Source organism: Bidens hawaiensis, unplaced genomic scaffold (assembly GCF_021521415.1).
Source record: "Bidens hawaiensis isolate Kalapana, Puna unplaced genomic scaffold, B.hawaiensis_p1.1 tig00077174_1, whole genome shotgun sequence".
Classification (NCBI taxonomy): Eukaryota; Viridiplantae; Streptophyta; class Magnoliopsida; order Asterales; family Asteraceae; genus Bidens; species Bidens hawaiensis.
In genome coordinates, this window is record NW_027503297.1 from 4,357 (window position 1) to 31,461 (window position 27,105).

At 40.2% G+C, this 27,105-nt stretch overlaps 2 protein-coding genes across 2 annotated transcripts; both read right to left on the reverse strand.

Moving 5' to 3' along the window:
- Positions 1 to 4,176: 4,176 nt before the first annotated feature.
- Positions 4,177 to 6,851, reverse strand: LOC143606787 (cytochrome P450 93B2-like). The gene is made up of 2 exons (XM_077082438.1): positions 5,940 to 6,851; positions 4,177 to 4,880 (listed from the first exon to the last, which is right to left on the reverse strand). The coding sequence occupies exons 1-2, from the start codon at positions 6,849 to 6,851 to the stop codon at positions 4,251 to 4,253; spliced, it is 1,542 nt and encodes a 513-aa protein (XP_076938553.1). The 3' UTR covers positions 4,177 to 4,250.
- A 15,066-nt stretch (positions 6,852 to 21,917) lies between these two features.
- Positions 21,918 to 22,787, reverse strand: LOC143606789 (uncharacterized). The gene has a single exon (XM_077082439.1). The coding sequence runs from the start codon at positions 22,785 to 22,787 to the stop codon at positions 21,918 to 21,920; it is 870 nt and encodes a 289-aa protein (XP_076938554.1).
- Positions 22,788 to 27,105: the final 4,318 nt, after the last annotated feature.

Genomic DNA, 27,105 nt, shown 5'->3' on the forward strand with positions numbered 1-27,105 from the left:
AAAAAACCCACTAATTTTTTTTTTAATTTTTATATTACAATATAGTACTCATATAAAAGATAAAAAGACACTCGTTATTATGGTAAATTTGTTTTTCAATAAAAACGTCGTAAAAAAAAGTTATGGACGTTTTAAAATGATGAGGGAATTTGGCATGTGCCTTGCATGTGGAGAGTGAAAGTCAACAAATGCGTTATTCCTTTTATGCCCTTTACCTTGTGTTCACAGTTAATTTCCCCCTAAGCTAATCTCAACCCTTCATATTCAAAATCAATGGACAAGATTACTTCTTATCCTTCCTACAAAAAGTATACTTCCTATTATAACATAACCCTATATATATATATATAATATTAGAGAAACCCCCTTAAAAATTAGAAAGAAATCACCCTATTTATATTGTAAGTTCAGGTCTAGCTAGTAAAAAGTTGGCTTTGTGAACTTAAGATCATGGATTCAATTCCAGTTGGCATGTGTTTTTTTTTCCTAAAAAAGCTTTTTGTTTTCCAATTCAGCCTTATGGCCTTGTATCAATTTAGGGTTTTACTAAAACACATAGTACCACGCTGCCTCTCTCCCTTCTTCAAACTCACGCACACTGCACACAGCCACCATACCACCGCCGTTCTTCGACCACCACCGCTGCCTGCTGCTTTTCCGGCCGACCACACACCTCTTGCCTTCCTCCCACTTTGAAGGTATTAAGCAATCAAAATAATGTCTATAACACAAAAGTTTGAAGGTATTAAACTAGGTTCCTCTGGTTTAGATTTGTAAAGTATTAAGCTATCAAAATAATGTCTATAACACAAAATTTTGAAGATGTAGAGGAGACATTTATGAATAGACGAGAAAGCTAAAAGTATGTTTGAAACCTAAATTTGTAGCGAAACTAAATTGGTAATGTCCGGTCAACGTTAAACCTAGCTGTTCTCAAGATCAGATTGAATCGATTAATCCGACCAAAAACTTATTAGATAATTAACAGGTCTGATTGAGTCTTTTCGAATCGTGTCCATTTGAAACAACCAATAGTTGGACTTAATTTTTATATATAATTATCCAAAATCCTATTTAATATTTTATTCAATATTAAGATCGCACCGGACCGGCCTGGATCCGGACCACCAACCGGTCCGGTTCTATACAGTTCGTTCGGTTCCTAAAAAACCGGCCGGTCCAATCCGGTTCACCGGTCTGACCGGATAACCGGACCGGTTGAACCGCTTTATTATGAAAAATATAATTTTTTTTAATAAAAAACTTTTTTCATGTCCAAACTGTCGTTTTTGAGGAAAAATTGTTTGGCCGGTCTGACCGGTTCACTGTCCGATCCAGTTATGTAAACATTGGTTTTATACTTTTATTTACCATTTTAAACTCTATACTTTGGTTATCAGAGACTTTATATTCCTTCAAACATAATGTAAGCTAACACTAGAAGATAAATAGTTTCATACTTTGTTTTAGTTAGTTGGATATGTACATATACTTCAACTTATATAGTATGTGTAACGTTATCTAGTTTTGAGAAGCCAGTCTTATAACCTAAAGATCTGACCATTGAAGATAGCCGGTTTATTATGGTTTATAAAGTTTAAATATATATCCACCTCAACCGAAAAAAGAAAAATTCATAAAGATCCTTTGTCCAGAACACACTAGAATCTAAAACCGACTTAATGTCATTGATTTAGTTTGGTTGTTGGTTTGAACCAGTTTTGCCAACATAGTGATCATGTCACCAAGTACGTAAGCTGGCTACTAGAAATTTTGGAAAGAATTAGAAAATAATAATCGTGAGTTGGTATAATATATAGATAATTAATAGGCATATTTAAGTATTTGACAAATTAACACTATTTTTCCTATAGATTGATCAAGCGTTGTAAAAATTGCTAGGCGCTAGTCGGGTGGTAGGGTATGGACTAGCGATTAACCGAGATTAGTCGAGATTAATTGAATTGGAATTCATATGTAAATATTCAGGTATACATAGAAATTCCAAATTTTATGTATAAAATTTTCAATTTTGACCGATTTTTGACAAATGAGAATTAATTAACAAGAAGTCGGTGGGCTAGCAACTAGTGATCAATCGGAGATTAATCGGCGTCTAGCCGAGATTTTTACTACACTGGACTGATCCATATTCCATAATAATAGAGTTTTACTATAACAACATTTACAATAATAAGTGATTATTTATAAAACTCTGTTATTAAAGAGGGAAAAAAAAACTTGTTTATTAAAAGGCCAGGCAATGTGTACATTAACTCTTCTTCCCTTCCGGTACTTTTAACTTCTCATTATAGTCAACTTCCTGTTTCAAGTTTTGAATTTCTTACGTTTGTTTGTATCTTTATTTTCAAGGATGATAACGTCAAAGAAAATGAATACGTACAATGGAAACAGATGGTGGATGGTAGTTGCCCTTTATTTGATTTAGTTTAGGTTTAAATGGTTTGACTTTCTATGACTAAAATAGAAAGAGGATAAGTTTTTTATTTTTCTTAAAGGCCGATATTATTAAAAAAGAAAGAGGGCAACTAAGAGAGCCGACTAACAAACACTACAAGAATTTTGGTCTATCCAGACAACGATTTTTGAATTTTTCCCGATAACATGTAGTTGGTACAAATCAAAAATACTTATCCCGACAACATGTTATCGGGAATAGTGTAGTTGGTATAGCTTCGTCCCGAAAAATAACATAAATACTTATCCCGACTACATGTCGTCGGGATAAATATTACAAAAACTTTTTGAAGAAAATATTTTATTTTTAATAAAAAACATAAAAAATATTTTATAATTATAATAATATAATATTCATTTATCTATGCCGACGACATGTTGTCAGGATAGAATTTAAATATTATTTTATTTATTTATCTATACCGACGACATGTTGTCGGGATAGAATATAAATATTATTTTATTTCTTTATCTATGCCGACGATATGTTGTTGGGATAGATTTTTAATACTATTTTATTTCTTTATCTATATCGACGACATCTAGTTGGTATAAATAAATGAAGAAAATAATATTTAAACTCTATCCCGACAACATGTCGTCGGAAAAAATTACATAAAATATTTAAAAAAAAATCATTTATTTGTTTATAAAACGAAAAGGGTTAATAATAAAAAAAAATAAAAAACCTATACCGTCGACGACATGTCGTCGGCATAGGTAAATAGCATCATTAAAGTTTGCTGCTAATGCCTCGCCGGAGAACTTTCCGGGGATGAGTTTCGAGACTTAAAATGTAACAAATGCGAGATACAACGCAATGTCAAACATAACATCCAAACAACAAAGTTATTAACAACAAAACAATTTATTTCTCATTAAATCGGTATTACAAATTACATACAAACACGAGATACGAAGAACTTCAAAAATGAAATATAAAAACTAAGGAGATCTTGATGGTGGTAGTTTGAAGGAGTTCTTAATAGTGGCAAGACGGAGGCAGAGATGTTGACGGTGGCGTTTGATGGTGGTCGTTGAAGGTGACGGTAGTGGTTGAAGGCGATCTAGATTTAATTGTTGCAAGTTGAAGATGATGGTTGATGGAGGGTTTGGTGTTAATTAAGTAAATGGATAGATGATGGAGATTTATTATTGAAATGGAGAAGATGGTGAAAGAAGGAATGTTGCTAGCCATTGGATCAAAATTAATCAAGGGCCATAAAGCATTTTCAATTGATCACACGGATCGTGACTTTTCCCGACGACATGTTGTCGGGATAGCACTCCACAAAAATAATAGCGGGTAAATTTCATTTAGGCGCATAAGTTAAATTATTTTCAAAATATTTCAGGAAGCTTATCCCGACGACATGTCGTCGGGATTAGTTAGCATATTTTTAATTTTTATTTGCTTTTTATTTATATGTATAATGCTTTTAAATAAAAATAAAAAATAATTTAATTTTCTAATTGTGGAGTTTACGGTTAATTGTACCAACATATATATAAGAACTCTATCGGGTATTTGTTTGGTTTGTTCAAAACTTCATTTTTGAACTTATTATGAAGTCGATCCCCAGCAATTTTCACATACTCAAAACACATAATATTATTATATATATATAAGTAAGATACAATCACTAGCATTTATGGAGCCATTAAGCATTGGCACCGGCACCACTATTTAACATTATAAACAATATATTATCACCAAGAATCATATCTATCATCATTTCGTCGGTAAAATAACAGTTTTGCTAAAGTAAACGTCAGATTTGAGGAGAGTTTTTGCGAAGGGAGGGGAAACAGACCAGATCCAATGCCCTCGGAGCAGTGAGTCCGCCCCGTTCATCCATACTCAACATTTGTTTATCTTTTACATTCCATTCAAAGCATTGTACGAGTGCGGAAATCATCACCGGGAGTTGTCTCATAGCCATATTTATGCCAGGACAACTTCTCCTTCCACTTCCAAAAGGCAAAAGTTGAAAATTTTGCCCCCTAATATCTAATGAGGCTTTAAGAACACCACCTTCTAAAAACCTATCAGGTTTGAACTCCAATGGGTTTTCCCAGTACTTTGGGTTTCTTCCAATTGACCAAATATTAACAAATAACAAGGAGTCAGCAGGGATGTCGTACCCAGCTTTAACACTCACAATTTCATTTGACCGTCGTATCAGCATTGGAATTGGTGGATGAAGTCGAAAGGATTCTTTTATGATTGCTTGAATGTATGGAAGGTTCGGTGCATCCGACTCATCAACTAACCTCGTGTTTCCGATGACTGCGTCAATCTCTTGTCTTGCTTTTTCCGCTACTTTAGGGTTATTAATAAGTTCAACTAATGTCCATTCGATGATTGCGGCTGATGTATCCGTTCCGGCTGTAATAAAGTCCTACAAAACAAGTTAATTGAGTAATTAGAGTTCTTCAGATTCCTTTTTATAATCTTAAAGTAGTGAATATTGTCATAAATAGTACAATCTTGGGAAAAGAAAATTCTTTAAAAAAACACACATAAAAACCTAAATAGTAAGAAAAGTTAATTTTTTACAATAAATGCCCGTGAAGAATATATGGCCATAAGAGAAATGAGTGTGGATTCATCTTAACGGGTTCAGGTCAGTTTTGTTTCAAACCCACGAGCATGTTAATCGAAATGGTTTGTGTTTGTTGGCCCATTAAACTAATTTATTTTTTTATTTTAGTTTTCTAAATGTGTTTTAAGCAATAAGAGAAACTAGTAGGGTATTTTTAGGCACAATTTGAAAATTGAAGAATATCTAGTGGTTCGCCCTGCACATTGCGGCGGGAGACCTATCAATGTAGAGGAAAATAATTAGTTTCAGTCGGTATCTACTTGGTTCGTTACCGACACTTGATTGTCCGGGCCAAACCCACAAACCTATCTAAACAGCTCGGACTACTCGGACTAGTGTCAGCCCTTGAATATTCGGTTCTTGTTTGGGGCCATATCTTGTCATCTTGACACAACTTTCAAGTTTGTGTCAAGTTGTACCCATCAACCCGCAAACATAAATCAACCATGCACTCTTTGTAAAGTAACTTCTTGCGAGTATGCATAGGATTTATACGTCAGTTTGTTCTTTGTACAAACAACATGAGCATATACATTATAACCACTAAAGTTAAACCCGTAATCCACGTAGTATTAACAAATAAGGCTCAAATAAAAAGAATGGTAGATTTGTGAGTTAGGAGAGATTTGAAATTTAATATAGTTTAAATATAGTTTCTTCAAAAATAAAAATAATATGTGATTTTAGAAATTAGAAGCATGTTAAAAAAGGTTCAATAAAACTTTTTTTTTTACTAAAAGAGGACTTGTAGGTATCAACTAGCAGCACACGAATCAATTAGAACAAACAGGTCTAATTTAAAAAATAAAATCCAACTAATATGTTTTAAAAATAGCAAGTTGCGATTAAAGTTACCAAAATCAAGGCTTTGATGTGGTTTCTGGTAATCTTGATCTCAGCTTTCTCATCCTCCAAAACATCCAGCAACAAGTCTAGAAAATCTCTGCCTTTGCCATCTTTTCCCTTCCCTTCTTTTCTTCTCACTTCTTCCCTTTGAGATATGATCTTTTCAAGCAAAGCATCATACCTTGTACGTATATCCTCGTACCTCTTCTTAAACCCTTGCAAATCTAACTTCCTGCAAAACCATATAAAATCCGAAACATTAAACTCTCCAAATATCTTTGTCACTTCCCGTACAAGATTTTTTACTTCTTCTGCTTCACTTCTATTCAGAGAGTATCCAATACCCATCATCATTTGGCATATAACATTGCTTGAAATCTTCAACAACTCATTTGTCATATTCACACTCTCATTTCGTTTCGCTTTAACCGTTAACGTTCGTAAAAGCTCGTGTATTTCACGGGTTCGAATAGGAAGGAAATGGCCTAGATTCTGGCTTCCTAGAAGCTCAACCGTCGATATTTTCTTTACAAATCTCCAGTACGGCCCATAGGGTGCGAATGCAAAGGCAACACCGTAAGTAATATGGTCAATGGCTAATGTGTGTTCTCTATAAGAGAAGGCGAGGTCATGTTTTTGGAGCAGTTCTTGGGCTAGTTCGGGAGTGTCCACGATGATACACGACACTGAACCGAGACGGAGGTGGATTAGGGGGCCGCAGCGGGCGGAGAGGCGGTGGAACGACTGGTGGATGAGGGGGCCGAGGTGGTGTAGGTGGCCGATAATTGGTAACGATGGTGGGCTTGGTGGGAGACGATGGTTTGGCTTTCTTTTGGAGGATAAAAAGTGGAAGAGTGAGGAGAGGAAGACTAAGGCAATTACTGCTGGAAAAACACATTGGACCACTTCTAGTGTATTCATGGTAAGATACTAAGATGTGATAGCACAGGGGAGCTCGATCTTGTTTCATTTATTTATAAGATGAAAACTAGCATCCAGTCAACGCCGGCTTCTTCAACGTTGATCTCTTGCCGGCTTCTTCAACTAATATTGATATAGAAATAAGATGAAAACTAGCATCCAGTCAACGCCGGCTTCTTCAACGTTGATCTCTTGCCGGCTTCTTCAACTAATATTGATATAGAAATAGAATTATTAAGAGGAAGGGTACAAAACTAGATTCTTCAATTATAATTCCAGACATTATTTAATATGGTACTCCTCACTAAATAAATATAAAGAACGTTTTTAATAACTTGATTGGGTCTACATTTGCATCCTTCCAAAATAAGGCCGAGCATATCTTTTAAAAATGAAGCCATTTCAAATTTCAATCCTTGAGAGTTGAGACCTGTTGGATCTATTCCGGTTGATCGGGGAAGGCTCCTAACGATTACAAGAATGGGATCAATGTATGTGTGTGTGTGGTATGTTTTGTATGTATTTCGTGAATGGTTTTACAAATGTCATCTCCTCTTTATTTATAGAGGAGAACGTGTATATACAAAGACCTACGGTTCATGACTTCCGGCTAGGTCCTTTGGTCCACTCTTCTTTCCCCTGGGCCTTGCTTCCTTTGAAGATCTTTATCTCCTGGTTACTATCCCCTATCCCGGATCATGCATGTCTCGGGCCACCCACCGATCGGACATGTTGCATGCGTTTCCCTCGCAAACCATTTTCCCTCCAAGCCTTCTTCTAGAACCTTTTGTGCCATTGGGTATATCCTTGTTGGGCCTTGCTTGAGTTACTGGGCTGAGGTCTGCCCATGGGCCTGTCTTATGGGTAGGCTCTTCAAGTCCCCCCAGTCTATTGTCTTTGTTATTTATGACAAGGACTATAGACTCAACTTGTTCTCCTTTACCCCCGGTTTGCTACTTTATCCTTGGGCTTCTTCTTCTATTGGCCTGCTTTTAATGTGCCTATGTTAAATTCTTTTTTGGCCCAGAAGGTTTGGCCCAGTAATTAATCGGCCCTTTCTCTGGCCCATCCTTCATTTTGAATTTTTTGACGGTTTTACTTTCCCAATGCTCATAATAACTGTCCCATCTTATCACTTCACCATTATTGGCCTCTCTCTTCCAACTCTCTCCTCCTAAGTTTTTCCGGTGAACTTCTTCACTTCCGCCCAGGTTTGTCTTCTTTTTTTTGCTTCATTATGAGTCGCGATTCTACCATTGTCTCAACCATGTCCTCTGTCAGAATGGCTTCCCTGTGTTCAACTTACCATATCCCTTTGTCTTTATCCCCCACCCTTCCTGGGCCGGACGAAACTGCTTGTAGTCGTCCTGGGTTCATTGCTTTATATGCCAAAAACCTTGAGTTTGCAAACATCCGTTACCCGCTAACTGAATTTCAGATTGCCCTATTAAAACACCATCGCTTGTTCTTTTCCCAAGTCCATCCCCTAGGTTTTCTTCAAGTGACTCATTTTAAGGTTGCTTGTCGTGCTCTTGGCAGCCATGCCTCTGTTACCTTGTTTCGCCGTTTTTATCATTTGAAGGCTGACGGTGATTGGTTCACTTTCGAACGGAGGGCCGGTAATAAACATCCCCCTTGCACATCTTATATCCCTTCCGGGTTCTATCCTCGGGAGTGGAAGAATGACTTTTTCTTTGTTTCTTCCTCTTTCGCCCCCAGTCTTACTCGTCGCCGTCATCTTGGTTCTCACATCGATGATCCTGCCCATGGCTTTCCTACTGCTCATGACTCGCTTTATAAGTTGTTAGTTAAAAATCCTATTGAGGCCGCTACATATCCTGAGCCTTTGCTGTACATGGCAGGACTTAGTCAGATTTGGCCGAATCCGTTGCCACGTCCGGCTATGTTTGACGGAGACTGAGGTTGGTGACTCCTTATCTCCTTCTTTTTGGCCTCACGTTGTCTTATTTCTTGTTTTTGGTCTTCGTTTGTTTTGTCATTTATTTATTTTTATTATTTTTCATAGAGATGGATTTGATGGAGATTCTTCAGAAATGTCCTGTGAAGGGTGCTAAGTTTGTTACCCTCCCTAGACCTGTTGATGGTTCTACCCAAACTGTTCGTGCTGCTGATGCCTCTTCTGATTCAGTGGCTCCCGGATTTTCATCTGTTGCTGCCCAGGAGTCACTTAAACGCAAGAATGTTGTGTCTAACCTTTTTTATTCTTCATTAAAGAGTCGCTTACGAAACTCCAAACGTTCTTATCTTGGCTCTGCTGGTCAATGCTCCTCTTCTGCTCATGAGGTTGTGGATCTTGACGATGATTTTTCCTTCAAGGTTTTTGATGCGACCCCCGACCCTATTGCCGCTCCCGTTTTCACAAGTAAAGACCCTGTTGTAACTGAGGCAGATCCCAAAGGCAAAACTCCTATAGCTCCTGAAGGCTCTTCGAATCCTTCCTCAGGTGTGCCTCCCCCCGCTGACGTTTTTGTCCCAAAATGGTCTTTGACGGTGGATTCCTCTGTTAATACCCTTCACCTTGCCCACAAATTCCTTACGTGTGTTATCCCCCCCGTCGATCAAGCTCATGTGCAAACCATGTTACCGGATTTTTTGGTTGGGGAATTTGGTACCTATCTGTATCGTACTTTAGTGTTGGGCACTGCTCTTGGTCAGGGATTTGTTGATGTTAATGTGGCCTACCACGACAGTCAGGAGGAGGTTGCGAGTCTAAAAAAGTCTGTTGAAGGTTATGTCCGACGGGTTGGGGAAATGCGAAAGAGAGTGAATGTGGTTGAGGAGCAAAGTTTGGAGGTTCCTGGGTTGAAAGCTGCTCTGGAGTCTTCTAACAAGCATCTCTGACTTGACTGCCTCCCTTCAGCTTGTCCAGGAGAAAGTTGCTGAGTTTGATGCTGTTCAATCTTCGCTTCTTGACACCCAGATCAAGATCTCAGAGGTTTGCTTCTCCCTTTTCTCTATTTCTTCTCCTTTTTTTTTTTTGCTTACTTTTTGCCTTGTATTGTAGTTTGAAGAGAGTCCCCCTCTCGTGTGGATACATGAGCTGGAGAATCTGCTTGATCATGAACGCTCTGAGCATCAATCCACTTTGCAGCAGCTAGAGGTTGTCAAGAGTCAAGGGGAACAGAAAGTTGAAAGCTTGTCGAAGGAGATCGAGTGGCTGAGGGGAGAGTGCTCCCGTCTTCAGGAGGTTGTTTCAAAGCATGATGACGATCGAAAGTGGCTAGTTTCCCGAGGTTTTAAACAGGTATATGACCAGGCTTTAAGTTGTAAGGAGACCTTGGCGATCTGGGACAATATCAATCGGGTGGTGTTTTCTTCTGGTTTTCAAAATGGGCTTCGGGCAGGGTATGAACATTCCTCTCACGGTATTCCTCTGCAGGAGGCTCCTTCCTATTTCCCTACTGCTGAGGTGGAAGCTCAGGAGGCCTTTGTGGCCCTTACCTCTCACGTCCTCCCATTATTACTCAAGTGACATCAAAACCTGAGATCTCTATTGCGGACATCCAAGCTCTTGCCTCTATCATTGATCCTCCCTCCCCTTTGCCGTAGGTTTTTCTTTTGATGGTTTGTTTTGAACAAGTAAACTTTGTGTTGGTTTGTTTGTGTGCTTTTAGACAATGGTACCACTGTTTGCCCCTGTGTGGGCGGATTTGGACTTTGTATGTCTTTGTACGTGGATGTGTATGCATATGCTTTTGCGTTTTTCTTAGCATTTTGATTTTATGTTTGTTTGGTTAACCATTTAGCCTACCGGCGAGGCCTTCCCCTTCTGGGAGCGTTGCGTGAGTATATACGAGACAGACTCGTGTGTCATACTTATTGTCTTTTAATGAGACGGACTCATTGTTTTGCATAATAAAGCACTTTCTTGCATTAGGATCATGTTTACATCATGGTTACAAAAAATACAATTTAGACTTTCTTGTTTTTTCCTCACAGAGAGGTTATTGTTTGATCCTTAAACTTTTTGCTTATGCCTTTATGCGTAGTACTTTCGAAGTTGCATTGAATTCCAGGTCCTGGGTGCCTCCTTCCCTACCGAATCTGCCAATCTGTAGGCCCCTTTGTCTCCGGCCCAGATAACTTGATAGGGCCCCTCCCATTTAGGCCCCAGTTTTCCCTGATCTTCCTTTCTACTTTCCTCATTTTCTCTTAACACCCAATCCCCTTTTTTGAATTTTAACTCCCTGACTCTTGCGTTGTAACACCTTTCGATATTTTTCTTGTATTCCACCTCCCGTCTTGCTGCCTCCTCCCTCCTTTCCTCCGCCAGATTCAGGTTCAACCTTAAATCTTCCTCCACTCTCCCTTCTCCTTGCAGAGTTTGCCGGGTTGGTACCCCGATCTCCACATGGATCATAGCTTCTGTTCCATACGTTAGGCTGAAAGGCGTTTCCCCGTTGCTCATTTTAGGCATTGTTCTGTGTGCCCATAAGACATGAGACAATTCTTCTACCACGTTCCCTTTTCTCTTCCCATTCTTGCCTTGACTCCTTCTACCACACTTTGGTTTGCTCTTTCTACTTGGCCATTGGATTGGGGGTGGGCTACTGACGTGAACGTTTGTTTGATCTTCAATTGCAGGCACCATTCCCTGAACGGGTTGTTGGCGAATTGCTTCCCGTTGTCACTTACTATGGCGTATGGTAGCCCAAACATGCAAACAATGTTTTCCCATACAAACCTCTTGATCTGCTCACTTGTGATAGTTAGCGGCTTAGCTTCCACCCATTTTGTGAAGTAGTCGATTGCTACCACCAAAAATTTTGCCCTTCCTGTTCCCTCCGGAAAGGGTCCCACAATGTCCACCCCCCACTTCTGGAATGGCCACGAGGAGCTTACTGGGACTAGTGCTGATTTTGGTTTTCTTCCCACCGGTGCATGTATCTGGCAACTGTCACACCCCAATCTAGGGCCTAGGAGTGTGACTGTCTGTTGGTACCTGTTTTGTAAATATATCAGAGTAGCGGGTTCATTTTAGCGGAAGCCTTTAAATATTAAAAATTTTAATTTACATTATCAAAATTACTCGGGAATTAAACACCCGAGTTTCAGTTTTACAAAATAGTGATATTAATAATACAAGGATTTATAAGTATTCAAAAACGATCTATCTTGAGCGATCTTCTATGACTCCAATCCTTGTATACCATCTATTTTCATCTAATTACCTGCAAGGGTGGGAAAAACACATCAGCTATGTGCTGGTGAAACGTTGACTCGATAAAACAGTTTATAACGGTCGTTAAATACAAATATAGTTTTCTGTTCACAATCTCAGCAGGAATGCCTGTCCATTCCCGGGATTTGTACCACTGCCCTACACACACAATTCAAAGGTTCCCCGAGTACATAGCCCCTGTTCGGAGACAACTTTTCCCTAGACTATGTAACCCTTTTGGAGAACTGGTTATGACTGACTTGGTTTTGTATGCCAGTTATCAGTTATGTTTAGATCCAGACACATGTGTATTCAGTCTAAGTTGCTTTTTATTATCTATTTTGTATTATAACGATTTTAGAGATTTTATCTCATTCAATCATTTATCAGACTCTTTGTAATAAACAACTAGTCTATTACAAGAGTAAAATCAGTTCAGACAGTAAAAGGTTAACGTGTTCACCTTATATTATCAGTCGGGATATCAAAATCCTTAGCTTCAGTATGCTATCAACCTATATTTTTATAATAGGTATGCATAAGTATCTAGTTGGTATTATTCAACAGACTTGAAGTCTAATTCAGTTCAGCAGACTCGAGGTCTGATCAGCAGACTTGAAGTCTGATTCAGTTCAGCAGACTCGAGGTCTGATCAGTAGACTCTTAGGTCTGACTTAACCTTAGTATAGTTATAGTCGTTATATGAAAATACTTTGAATTTACATATGACGTTTGGAATAGCACGCTTTGGCCTAATAAAGGATATCACGTTGTCAAACTTCTTCAGGTAAGCAAACGGGTCCCGCGGTTGATTGGGATGTATACGAATTGCTTTCCTTAGACAAGAAGAGTCTACTAATGATACCCTCCCCCTTCCAGTTACTACGTGCCCGTCAAAATAATAGTTTTGGTAACATTACTTCACGTGGAAGCAACGTTTTTGCTTTATAAAACATTACTTGGAAAATATTAACAGTTTAACGACTATACCCTTAACTAAGTTATATCTATGTATTTAAAGTAACTAGTAAATTAACTTAACCTTAATCCTACCTTAATCGGCTAGGCAGAACTTAAGAAATCAGCAGCATTTTGGCTTGTGGTTTGTTTACAAGATCAACAGCTCGTTCAGCAGCGTAATAACACCTCGTTTCTTCGCGAGAACAGCCCTCAGAACCCCAGAACTCTCTTGGCACGATTTCCTAGGTTATGTGTGTGAAAAGAGTTTGAAAATGGGATGAAAACGACTGAATTCGTAGCTGCCCTATTTACAGCCGAAATTTTGCATCTTCGTGATACGCGAAGATGCAGCCTAAGGCGGTTCGCGATACGCGAAGCTGCATGTATGGCGCCGCAATTTTGCATGTCAACCAGGTGCTGCCACGTGTCACCACGTCACTAGATAACGTTGAAATGTGTGCTAGCAACTACGCGATACGCGAAGATGTTCTGCTTTGCATCTTCGCGACACGCGAAGATGCATAAGTTTCAGAATTTCAATTTTCAGTCCCTCTACTTCCAGATTCGGCATTTTTAGCCCTTTAACTTCTAAAATTTACATTTTTGGCCCAAAACTAGATGGTGTGTTTTCATGGTGTTACATCCTCCCCACCTTTAGAAAAATCTCATCCTCGAGATTTATGTAAAGAGATGTGGATATTTTCGCTTCATCTCGGATTCAAGTTCCCAAGTGAATTCCGGACATCTCCGCGAATTCTATCTAACCTTTACCAATTTCAATCTTTTACGTTTCAGGAACTTGGTTTGACTATCTTCAATCCGTATCAGCTCCTCTACAAACTTGAGTTCTTATTCACTTGTACGTCTTTTAGAGGCATAACAAGTGTCTCATCAGCTAAACATTTCCGTAGATTCGATACATGAAACACGTCATGAATTCCTTGCATTTCTTCGGGTAACTCAAGGCGATAAGCCACAGGACCTATTCTTTCAACAATCTTGAATGGTCCAACAAAACGCGGACTTAACTTACCTTTCTTTCCAAAACGAGTCACACCTTTCCAAGGTGATACTTTGAGCAACACTTTATCTCCTTCTTTGAATTCCAACGGTTTTCGTCTTACGTCAGCATAACTCTTCTGTCTGTCACGTGCTGCTTTCAATCTTTCTCGAATTTGAATCACTTGGTCAGTTGTTCTTTGAACAATCACGGGACCCGATAACTGATTATCACCAATTTCAGACCAACATACAGGTGTTCTACATTTCCATCCGTATAGTGCTTCGCATGGAGCCATTTGTATGCTTGTGTGATAACTATTGTTATATGAAAACTCCATTAAAGATAGGTGGGTATCCCAACTACCACCTAAATCTATAACACAAGCACATAGGGCTGTAAACGAACCGAACGAACACGAACAAGGTCTTGTTCATGTTCGTTCGTTAAGAAAATAATGTGTTCACGAACGGTTCACGAACACTCACCGAACGAGATTTTGTGTTCGTGTTCGTTTATTAAGGAAATTGATGTGTTCACGAACACAAACAAACACAAATAAAATCTGCAGAGCCTAGACATTGAGACCGATGTATTCTTCAATGTAAATAATGAAAGCCTGTAAACGAATCGAATGAACACGAACAAGGACGTGTTCGTGTTAGTTCATTTAACTTTAAAAGAACACGGACACTTAATCGAACAAATATTTACGCTCATGTTCGTTTATTTAAAAAGGGACATTTGTGTTCGTTTGTTTAAAATATAAACGAACATAACTAAACAAAAATAAACGAACATACATGAACAAATGTAAATGATCACAAACAAACATAAACGAACTTAAATGAAAACACTTAAATGAACACAAATTAACAAATATAAAACCTTTAAGCAGATCACCTATCTAGATAATATTTAATTTTTTCTATTAGTACATAAACGAACATAAATAAACAGACATAAACGAACGTTCATGAACATAAATGAACAAACGTAACATGTGTTCATGTTCGTTCATTTAATTAAACGAACACAATTTTTTTGTTCATGTTCATTTGTTTATTAATAAACGAACTTCCCGCCGAACGGTTCACGAATAGTTCACCGAACGTTCGGTTCGTTTACAGGCCTAAGCACAAAGCATATCTTCTAAGGTTTGAATTGTCCTTTCACTTTGTCCATCTGTTTGTGGGTGATAAGCAGTACTTAAATTTAAGCGCGTACCCATTGCTTTTTGAAAACTTCTCCAAAAGTTGGAGGTAAACTGACTGTCTCTATCGGATATAATTGATAATGGCACACCATGTAATGATACAATATTTTCCACATACGGCTGTGCCAACTTGTCCATACTAAATGTTTCCTGGATAGGAATGAAATTAGCAGATTTGGTCAATCTATCAATAATGACCCAGATAGCATCATTTTGTCGTGACATCTTAGGTAATCATAATGAAATCCATGGTAATCATGTCCCATTTCCAGATTGGGATTTCAGGTTGTGTCAACAAACCTAATGGCTTTTGATGCTCGGCTTTGACCTTTGAACATGTTAAACATTTTGCTACATATAAAGCAGTTTCTTTCTTCATTCCAATCCACCAATAATCATCTTTAAGATTATGATACATCTTGTCACTTCCCGGATGCATCATATACTTGGATTTGTGAGCTTCTTCTAAGATTTTCTCCCGTAAAATTCCAACCATCGGCACCCAGATTGTTTTCCCTAATCTGAGTATTTCATCGTCGCCTTTTACTAGCTGATCTATCGTACCATTCTCTTTTTCGGCCTTTATATTCTCTTGTTCTAGTGCCAACTTCTGAGCTTCCTTAATTTCAGTTAATAGATCAATTTTGAGTTCTAACCTCAATGCTCGTACTCTTTTTGGCTTTTCGTGCTCTTTTCTACTTAAAGCGTCAGTCACCACGTTAGCTTTACCCTCATGATAAACAATTTCACAATCATAGTCATTAAGTGTTTCCATCCATCGCCTCTGTCTCATGTTCAACTCTTTCTGATCAAATATATGCATCAAACTTTTGTGATCAGTATAGACAGTGAACTTTATACCATATAAATAATTTCAACGCGAAAATTATAGCTCCAAGTTCAAGATCATGTGTGGTGTAATTCTTTTCATGAACTTTTAACTGTCGTGAAGCACAAGCAATTACCCTTTTCCCTTGCATTAAAACACATCACATTCCTGTATGCGAAGCATCACAATATACAATGAATTTATCTTGCCCTTCAGGCAAGGCTAAGACCGGTGCATTTGTTAATTTCTGTTTAAGAGTTTCGAATGTCTCTTCTTGCTTCGGTCCCCATTTAAATTTAACAGATTTTCGGGTTAATGAAGTCAATGGAACCGCTATTCTAGAAAAGTTTTGTATAAATCTTCTATAGTAACCGGCTAACCCCGGAAAACTTTGAACTTGCGTCGGAGTCTTGGGTTTCTCCCATTTCATAATGGCTTCTATTTTCGCCGGATCCACTTGAATACCTTTTTCATTAACAATATGTCCGAGAAATTGCACTTCGGACAGCCAGAATTCACACTTCGAAAATTTAGCATGCAACTTTTCTTTCCTTAACGTTTCCGGTATGGTCTTCAAATGAGCTTGATGTTCTTCTTTTGTCTTGGAATATATTAGAATGTCATCAATGAACACGATAACAAATTTGTCCAAACATGGCTTACAGATTTGGTTCATCATATCCATAAATGCTGTCGGAGCATTAGTGAGTCCGAAAGGCATAACGGTGAACTCATAATGTCCGTATCGGGTTCTAAATGCAGTTTTGGATATATCTTCTTCTTCAACTTTCAATTGATGATACCCGGATCTTAAATCAATTTTGGAAAAACAACTTCCTCCTTGTAACTGATCGAAAAGATCATCTATTCTTGGAAGTGGGTATCGATTCTTGATTGTTACTTTATTCAATTCTCGGTAGTCGACACATATTCTCATGGATCCGTCTTTCTTCTTTACAAACAGAATTGGAGCTCCCCAAGGTGAAGAACTCGGTCGAATAAATCCCTTATCTAATAATTCATCCAATTGCTTCTTTAATTCTTTCATTTCAGTTGGTGCTAATCTATAAGGAGATTTAACAATTGGAGCCGTCCCCGGAACTAAATCTATCTTGAATTCCACTTCTCGATCCGGTGGAATTCTAGGCAACTCATCAGGAAATACATCCTTAAACTCTGAGACAATTGGAACCTCTTTTATTTTTTTAGATTCGGGTTCCTTGGTCACATAAGCCATAAATGCTAAGCAACCTTTACCCAAACAGTGACTTGCTTTTATTTTTGAAATAATTCCAATTCTACCAGAATCCTTATCACCAGCTATTCGGATAATCTTCCTATTTGGAGTTAAAATTTCAATAGACTTTTCATTACATAATATTCGGGCTTGGTTGGTGGCTAACCAATCCATTCCTAAAATAACATCAAAGCCAGCTAACTCCATAGGTAATAATTGAACTGGCATATCATGTCCAGCTAAGGAAATATAACTACTTAATACTTCAGATATTTTGATTAAAGATCCATTAGCCGTTTCTACCTCATATTGCTTATTTAAATTAGCTAGAGGTTCATTTAATAGATCATAGAATTTATAATCTATAAAACTTTGGTTGGCTCCTGAATCAAACAATACTCTAGCATAAGCGTTATTGATAAGGAACGTACCAGTAATCACGTCTGGTAATTCTCCCGCCTTTTGAATGTTAAGCATGAAAGCGCGGGCATTCCCTTTTTTCCCTTCATTCCTGGCACCACTACCACTGGCGCCTACAGCTAACTATTTCTTCTTCGTGCATTCTGCACTGAAGTGAACCTTTTCACCACACTCAAAACAAACAATCAACTTTTTCCTACAATCTTCCTCCTTGTGTCCTGGCCTCTTACAGAAATTGCAAGTCGAAAACGGATCAAACTTGCGTACATCAACCTTAGGTGTAGGCTTCAAACATCTGCCCTCGTGCTTCTTACCACAATTTTTACACATTGGCCGATTAAACACATTCGACCTTTCCTTCCCTTTCTCAAACCTTCTCTTCTCATCATTCTCCCTCTTCTTCTCTTCATCCTTATTTCTGATCATACTTTCCATTAAATACCCTGCTAATTCAATAACGGACTCGATGGTAGCATCCATGTGTGATCTTACATGATCACGGATTTCTTTTGGTAACCCATAAATATACCGCGTCACCTTGTTATACTCTGATGTAACCAAATGCGGTACAAGTCGGCAATACTCAAGGAATTTAGTGTTGTATTCCTTGATATTCGTACCAATGACTTTATGATTCCAAAGCTTAGTTTGGATTTAATCTACCTCATGAATGGGACAAAACCTTTGCTTAATTAATTCTTTAAAAGTCTTCCATTACAGGTTATACATGTTACTCCTTCCCTTGATCTCAATAAACGTATTCCAACACTCCAGCGCCTCTCCTTTGAACATCTGAGAAGAGTACTGGATATTTTCCTCCTCGATGCATTTGATTATAATCACTATAGATTCCATCTCCTCAATCCAACGGAGCGTTGTTATTGCCCCTTTATCCCCATAGAATTCTTTTGGTTTATACTTGAAAATCATTAAACGTGCATCCCTTGTTGATTTTTACCTTTTTGTTTTGCTCGGGATATGTTCAGCAGTGGAACTTTCATAGCCTTCCTGTTTCTTTTCCTTCTCACCTTTTGTCTTTTCAATCTCTTTTCTTTTTTAATGTACCGATACACTATGGCTTGGCTGCGTTTGTTTTACTGATTTTGTTTTGGCCAAACTCTTTGAATTTGTTGTATGGTCTTGCACCATTTTTATTAGAGGAGTTACAGCTTCCTTGATTAGCGGGGAAACAGTTTCTTTTATCATATCACGTATGCCTCCAATATATTCTTCCGGGATTGAATTATTATTATTTTCAGGGGTCTTCGCTTTGTTAGCTTGACTCCCTCGACTTACTCGGGTTTCTTGTTGTTCAGACATTCTGTGAATCACGTAAATACGTGGATTTAAAACACAAAACACAGGTTTTTATTCATAACAGTACAAAAGGATAGAAAAATACAACATGTTTAAACAACATTATTTATATAATCCTAATCCTTGGCCCATTTCTTAACTAGGCTCTTCATTTTGTCACACTTCTTGATGATCTTGTTGCTTATCTTTTTCTTTTTAACCCTCTCGTTTCTTAGTTCGTCCATTACTGAGTTAGGAGGGTTAGGATATCCTACTGGTGCGGATGCAGAAGGGAAAAGATAAGCGGTTTCCCTTGGATACAGGTGAGGATATGCTACATACGCCTGCATTTCCTTATCGGGAAGGTTGTTTGTATAAAACTCCTCGATGAGACGGGCCTCCTCCCGTATCTCGTTTTCTTGTTCTGTCTCAGTTGGTATAGGACCTTAGTATGGTGGAAAACCAGGAACCTCAGAATAGTGGATTAGTCCTTGGGTTGGTCTTTCTAGAATTTGAGCACCTGGTGTCTGTGATCCAAAATGCCATAGACGCTGGTTGGAGTGACAATTCATCCAGCTAGAAGATTCAGTACTTGTTTCCTGTTTAACTCTACTCCGAACTTCCATATCATATGGATAGTATTTCAGGGTACCAGTCAGCGGAACACTTTCTGAAGTGTCACTTGATATTTCAATTGGCATTTCGGGGCTTCCCAAAGCATATACTGGTTGGCTTCCGTAAGCCAGGTAGGGATCGATTTGATCAACAGGATATCGGTTCATTTGATTCATCGGATTTGGATTCATCGGGTTATTAAAGTTATTCAGATCAGCTGGGTTTGTGTACACCGGTTCAGTCGGGTTTACTGCTATAGTTGGCCATCTAGGACCAAAATTTGTGCTAGATCTATCAGACGGCTCGGCATCGAGGGCAGGATTTGACCTCCTTGCAACCCGACGTCTTTGTCCGTAATAATTTGTATACCACATCTGCATATATATTAACTTAGGGATAGGTAGACTACCAATCATAAGTTATCCCTACTCATTAGATAAATGGTTAAAGCTTAGGTACTAATTTTTATTAATACCTAATTCGCTGAAACCGATGGCTTTGATACCAACCTGTCACACCCCAATCTAGGGCCTAGGAGTGTGACTGTCAGTTGGTACCTGTTTTGTAAATATATCAGAGTAGCGGGTTCATTTTAGCGGAAGCCTTTAGATATTAAAAATATTAATTTACATTATCAAAATTACTCGGGAATTAAACACCCGAGTTTCAGTTTTACAAAATAGTGATATTAATAATACAAGGAATTATAAGTATTCAAAAACGATCCATCTTGAGCGATCTTCTATGACTCCAATCCTTGTATACCATCTATTTTCATCTAATTACCTGCAAGGGTGGGAAAAACACGTCAGCTATGTGCTGGTGAAACGTTGACTCGATAAAACAGTTTATAACGGTCGTTAAATTCAAATATAGTTTTCTGTTCACAATCTCAGCAGGAATGCCTGTCCATTCCCGGGATTTGTACCACTGCCCTATACACACAATTCAAAGGTTCCCCGAGTACATAGCCCCTGTTCGGAGACAACTTTTCCCTAGACTATGTAACCCTTATGGAGAACTGGTTATGACTGACTTGGTTTTGTATGCCAGTTATCAGTTATGTTTAGATCCAGACACATGTGTATTCAGTCTAAGTTGCTTTTTATTATCTATTTTGTATTATAACGGTTTTAGAGTTTTATCTCATGCAATCATTTATCAGACTCTTTGTAATAAACAACTAGTCTATTACAAGAGTAAAATCAGTTCAGACAGTAAAAGGTTAACGTGTTCACCTTATATTATCAGTCGGGATATTAAAATCCTTAGCTTCAGTATGCTATCAACCTATATTCATAATAGGTATGCATAAGTATATAGTTGGTATTATTCAACAGACTTGAAGTCTAATTCAGTTCAGCAGACTCGAGGTCTGATCAACAGACTTGAAGTCTGATTCAGTTCAGCAGACTCGAGGTCTGATCAGCAGACTCTTAGGTCTGACCTAACCTTAGTATAGTTATAGTCGTTATATGAAAATACTTTGAATTTACATATGACGTTTGGAATAGCACGCGATATCACGTTGTCAAACTTCTCCAGGTAAGCAAACGGGTCCCGCGGTTGATTGGGATGTATACGAATTGCTTTCCTTAGACAAGAAGAGTCTACTAATGATACCCCCCCCCCCCCCCCGCTTCCAGTTACTACGTGCCCGTCAAAATAATAGTTTTGGTAACATTACTTCACGTGGAAGCAACGTTTTTGCTTTATAAAACATTACTTGGAAAATATTAACAGTTTAACGACGATACCCTTAACTAAGTTATATCTATCTATTTAAAGTAACTTAACCTTAATCCTACCTTAATTGGCTAGGCGGAACTTAAGAACTTAAGAAATCAGAAGCACTTCGGCTTGTGCTTTGTTTACAAGATCAGCAGCTCGTTCAGCAGCGTAACAACACCTCGTTTCTTCTCGAGAACAGCCCTCGGAACCCCGGAAATCTCTTGGCACGATTTCCTAGGTTATGTGTGTGAAAAGAGTTTGAAAATGGGATGAAAACGACTAAATTTGTAGCTGCCCTATTTAGAGCCGAAATTTTGCATCTTCGCGATACGCGAAGATGCAGCCTAAGGCGGTTCGCGATACGCGAAACTGCATGTACGGCGCCGCAATTTTGCATGTCAACCGGGTGCTGCCACGTGTCACCACGTCACTTGATAACGTTGAAATGTGTGCCAGCAACTTCGCGATACGCGAAGATGTTGTGCTTTGCATCTTCGCGATACGCGAAGCTGCATAAGTTTCAGAATTCCTATTTTCTGTCCCTCTACTTCCAGATTTGGCATTTTTAGCTCTTTAACTTCTAAAATTTACATTTTTGGCCCAAAACTAGATGGGGTATTTTCACGGTGTTACAGCAACTCTCGCATTTTTGTATCTCTTGGACAGCACTAAAGAACATCGCTCGCCAGTAGTACCCAGCTCTCATCGCCCGTGCCACAATCATTTTAGCTCCCATATACATTCCGCAAATCCCCTCATGTATTTCCCTTATCACATATTCTGCCTCTTCCTCATTAATACACTTTAGGGAGGGTCCCAAATAAGACTTCCTGTATAAACTCCCTTCGATCATTTCATACTGTAACGCTTTGACCTTCAGTTTCCTTTCTTCCTCTTTATCCTCATAAACCTTCCCCTCCCGAAGGTACTCGACGATGGGGGTCATCCAACTTTCTCTTTGGGTTTCTACGTTGGTTACCATAGCTTCTATTACTGACGGTTTCTTGAGGGTTTCCACTTTTACCTCTTTCGCCAGATGATCAAAAGCTACTGCTGCGAGTTTACTCAAAGCATTTGCTTTTTTATTCGAACCCCTTGGGATGTGTATCACTTCCGCTCCTTCGAACTCCTTCATCAGTTCTTGAGTTACTCTCAAGTATTCTCTCATTTTCGGGTCCCTAGCGTCGTAGGTCCCTCCCACTTGGTTAGCTACCAAAAGTGAGTCAACGTGAGCTTGCACTTTTCTTACTCTTATTCCCTTGGCGATCCTGAGCCCAGCCAAGAATGCCTCATACTCTGCTTCGTTGTTCGTGCTTGGGAAATTCAAACGTATTGCATAAGTCAGCTCTATCCCTTCAGGGCTTACTAAAATTAGCCCCGCCCGGCTTCCTTCCTCGTTGGAGGCCCCGTCCGTGTATAGTTTCCACCAAGGTTCCTCATCCCTTACCATTGCCTTCTCCTTACCCCTGCCTCCTGTTCTTCTCCTTTTTCATTATCCTCCACCCCCCCCCCCCTTCCGTGTCTGCTAAAAAATCGGCTAGCACTTGTCCTTTTATGGACATCCTTGGTCGGTACTCGAGTGTATGATCCCCCAACTCTACTGCCCACTTTGTTAGTCGGCCCAAGACCTAGGATTTCGATGATACTTGCTACAAAGGTTAGTTGGTGAGTACTCGCACGACGTGCGCCTGGAAGTACCTCCGGAGTTTCCTTGCTGTGTAAATCAAGGCCAATACCAATTTTTCTACCGGCAGGTATCTTTCTTCCGGTCCCTTCAATGTTTGACTTATGAAATATATGGGTACCTGTGTTTCTCCTCTTTCCACCATCAGCTTATTGTTTTCGATGCTTGGGAAAGATACAATATCAATGTCTCTCCTGGCTGAGGTGTTGCGATCGTGGGGAGGTGGCATAAGTGCTTCTTCAACTCCTGGAAAGCTTCCTCTGCTTCCCTATCCCAACAGAACTTGCTCTTCTTTGTACTTCTTCTTAAGACAGCCATAAAGGGTAAGGTCCTCTCTGCTATTTTGGAAAGAAATCTGTTAAGAGCCACAAGTCTCCCATTGGGCCTCTGTAGTTCTTTGAGGTTTTTGGGGGACTTCATTTGGATTACTGCTTCCACCTTCTCCGGATTGGCTTGAATCCCCCCTTTTGTTACCAACACCCCCAAAAACTTCCCTTATTCTACCCCGAAAGAGCACTTTCCTGGATTTAGCTTCATATTGGTTCTTCTTAGAGTTTGAAACGTTTCTCTTATGTCTCTCAGCATTCCCTCTTCGTGTTTGCTTTTTACAACCAGATCATCTACGGAAATTTCTACGTTTCTATCCCTTTGCTCTTCAAAGAGCTGGTCCATAAAGCGCTGGTACGTGGCCCCTGCATTTTTCAAACCGAAGGGCATCAGTATAGAAAGTTGTCTTCTCCTCATCTTTGGGGTCCATCTGCACTTGATGGTATCCCTTATAGGCATCCAAGAAGCACCTTAGGGGATATTCTGCCAAAGATTCTATCTTCTTTTCCACCTCGGGGAGCGGATATGCATCCTTTGGGCAAGCCTTGTTTAGATCTTTGGAGTCAATACACATTCGCCAACTGTTGTCAGCTTTGGCTATCATCACTGGGTTGGAAATCCACTGGGGGTATTTTACCCTTCTGACTATTCCAGCTTGTAATAACTTCCGGGTTTCCTTCGGTACAACCTGGCTTTTTTCTGGCCCTAGATTTTTTTTCTTTTGCTTAACAGGTTCCATCCAATGGAACTCTTTAAGGCTGTGCTGAACTTGGTTTCGGGGGATCCCCATCATGTCTTCATGTCTCCATACGAATATATCCATGTTTATTAACAATAGTTCTTTCAGCCCCGCCTTCCCTTTATCTGTTAACGAGGTTCCTATCTTAACTTTCTGATCGGGGAACTCCCCATTGAGGACCCATTCTTCGGTCCCCGCATGCTTCTTTTCTGACTTTCCTTCCAGGTCTACGCTGGCTATAATCTCAGCTTAGGATCGTATTGTTGCTACCCCTTCGGGGGTTGGAAATTTGATGCAACCATGCGCAGTGGATGCAATAGCTCGGAGGGCTCTCATGCAAGGACGCCCCAGTATGATGTTGTATTTAGAAGTAGCTCTAACTACCGAGAACCGAAGCTGGACGGTTTGAACCTTCCAGCCCTCCTTCAGGCTAAAAGGGAGGGTAATGGAGCCCAAAGGCTTGACTACCTCCCCCGAGAAACCTACCAAAGGACATACGCCTTCTTCCTAACGGTCCCGTACCTCCTTCTAGAGCCTTGCGAAACAGTGCTCGTACATGACTTCTACTCCGCTTCCCCCGTCCATGTGGACCCGGGCGACCCAGTGTCCCGCCACACTGGCTGATATTTTTAGGGGTTTAGGGGCATCTCCCTAGCGTCCTCATTAGTTAGCCCTAAGAACGACACGGGAACATTCATCCATACAGGATTCTGGGGAAATGCCTCTCCTTTCCCCCTTTTAATACGCCGGTCTTCATGTCCCTCCTCTTCCCACCTTCGTCGAATCATGTCAACAAAGTGTTTATCTTCATCTTCTTCCTTAACCTTTGAGGTTCCTTCCTTAGGAGGGAGTGGCAAGTGTCCCACCTTTAGGGTCGCTTCCCATAATTTCTTTAACTGAACGCAGCTCTCAGTGGAATGCCCAGACTCTTATGATAGTTGCAATACCCTTGAGGGTTGGGTCGGTAAGGCTGCTTTAGTTGAGTGGGGGCTCTCAGGGCGTACTTGGTTCGGTCGGCCATCATCACATCTCTATGCCCCGTGCTTAGCCGATCTCCCAGAAGAGGTCTGGGACGAAAGGCCTCTGTCCTGCCAGGGGTAGACAACCGAGGGGGATAGTAGGATGCGTTGGCAGGATGTGGGGACTTGTAAGGGGAGAACCGGATCCCTTCTCCCGGTGTCCTTCCCCGTCCTGCTTGGTTGCCTACGTATCTTCCCGCCGTTCCCCCTTTTTTCCTTCCCACTCCCTTAGTTTGGACCCCGTGTCTTTCCCCCCTGACAAAAGCTCGGACTCTATCCATGAGCTGATCAAAGGTGGCTGGGAAATCTTCTCCTGGCTTTTCTGTGAGCTGGGAAAACCTGACCCCATTTATGAACCCGCTTATCTTCATTACTTCCGGTACCCCCCTTTATATTCATGCTTTCAGATATGTACCTTTCCATGAATTGTTCTACTTTCTCTTCATCTCTTCTTCGTATATGAAGGATTTTGTTGGGATTTTTCATGGCCTTTCTTTGCTGACTGAAATTTCGGAGGAACTTCTCCCTTAACTCTTCATAACTGTAAATGCTCCTAGGCTCTATGCTATCGAACCATACCCGGGCTCCCCCTGTCAGTGTCTGTGGGAACATTAAACACCATACTGTCATGGACCAACCGGTTACCAGCCCCGCACCCCGATAGGCATGCAGATGGTCTTCCGGATCCTACGTGCCGTCATACTTGTCAACAGTGGAGGGGTACTTTAACTTCGAGGGTAGTGGTGCCTCGACTATACGTTTAGTGAACTTAGAAACGTCAGATGTGTCCCTAGGCCGATAGGGACCTTCCAACGGGTTTCCCGATACTTTCTCCTTCCCCTTAGCGGTGGACAGGAGGGTCACCAAGGAATCTATCAACGCCTCGGGACCCCCTGCGGGGACACCAGGGCCCTCTATGTTAAACTGGGGTCCGGGCGTCTCGAAGGAGAGCCGTGTACGGAGTGTCTCTAGTTTTTCTTTCTTTTCCTCTTCGTCTAGAAGGCTCTTAGAGCGTCTCTATGAGCTCGTATGAACTCTGGGGTAACCTTCCATCTTTCCTTCTCTCCGTCTTCCTCTTGGGGTTCTTCTTCCTCTCTTTCTCGTCCTGTGAGATCTTCCACCAGGACAGGTCCCCCCGTCTGCTGATCGGGCGTCCGGTTCCTGCTGGACTTCGCTTGCTTCTTCGTTAATGGCATGACCTTTCCCTGAACTTGAAGGGAAAGGTGGTGGCATGCTTTTCAAGGTTTGATCGGCCATTCTTGGATGTTACGGTAAGACCCGTGATCAAGAGGTCCCACGGATGGCGCCGATGTTGGATCCTATTCCGGTTGACCGGGGAAGGCTCCTAACAATTTTAAGAATGAGATCAATGTAAGTGTGTGTGTGGTATGTTTTGTATGTATTTCGTGAATGGTTTTACAAATGTCATCTCCTCTTTATTTATAGAGGAGAATGTGTATATACAAAGACCTACGGTTCATGACTTCCGGCTGGGTCCTTTGGTCCGCTCTTCTTTCCCCTGGCCTTTGCTTCCTTCGAAGATCTTTATCTCCTGGTTTACTATCCCCTATCCCGGATCATGCGTGTCTCGGACCACCCACCGGATCGGACATGTTGCATGCGTTTTCCTCGCAAACCATTTTCCCTCCAAGCCTTCTTCTAGAACCTTTTATGCCATTGGATCTATCCTTGTTGGGCCTTGCTTGAGTTACTGGGCTGAGGTCTACCCATGGGCCTGTCTTATGGGTAGGCTCTTCAAGACCCAAGACTCCTTGCGGGTGCTCTAAGATTTAACCAAAAGATTTTAGTATTTATGACACGTAACACAAACAACATATGAACATAACTTGGAAAGTACATGCATGCATAACTTAACGAATCTCAGAATTGGTTTTAGGAAGAGCCCGATATGCTGCTAAGTACCTGGTCAACCTTCCAAGTGTAACGAGGTTAGGTCGAATACACAAAATAGAGTATGTTGTCAATCATCGAGATAGCC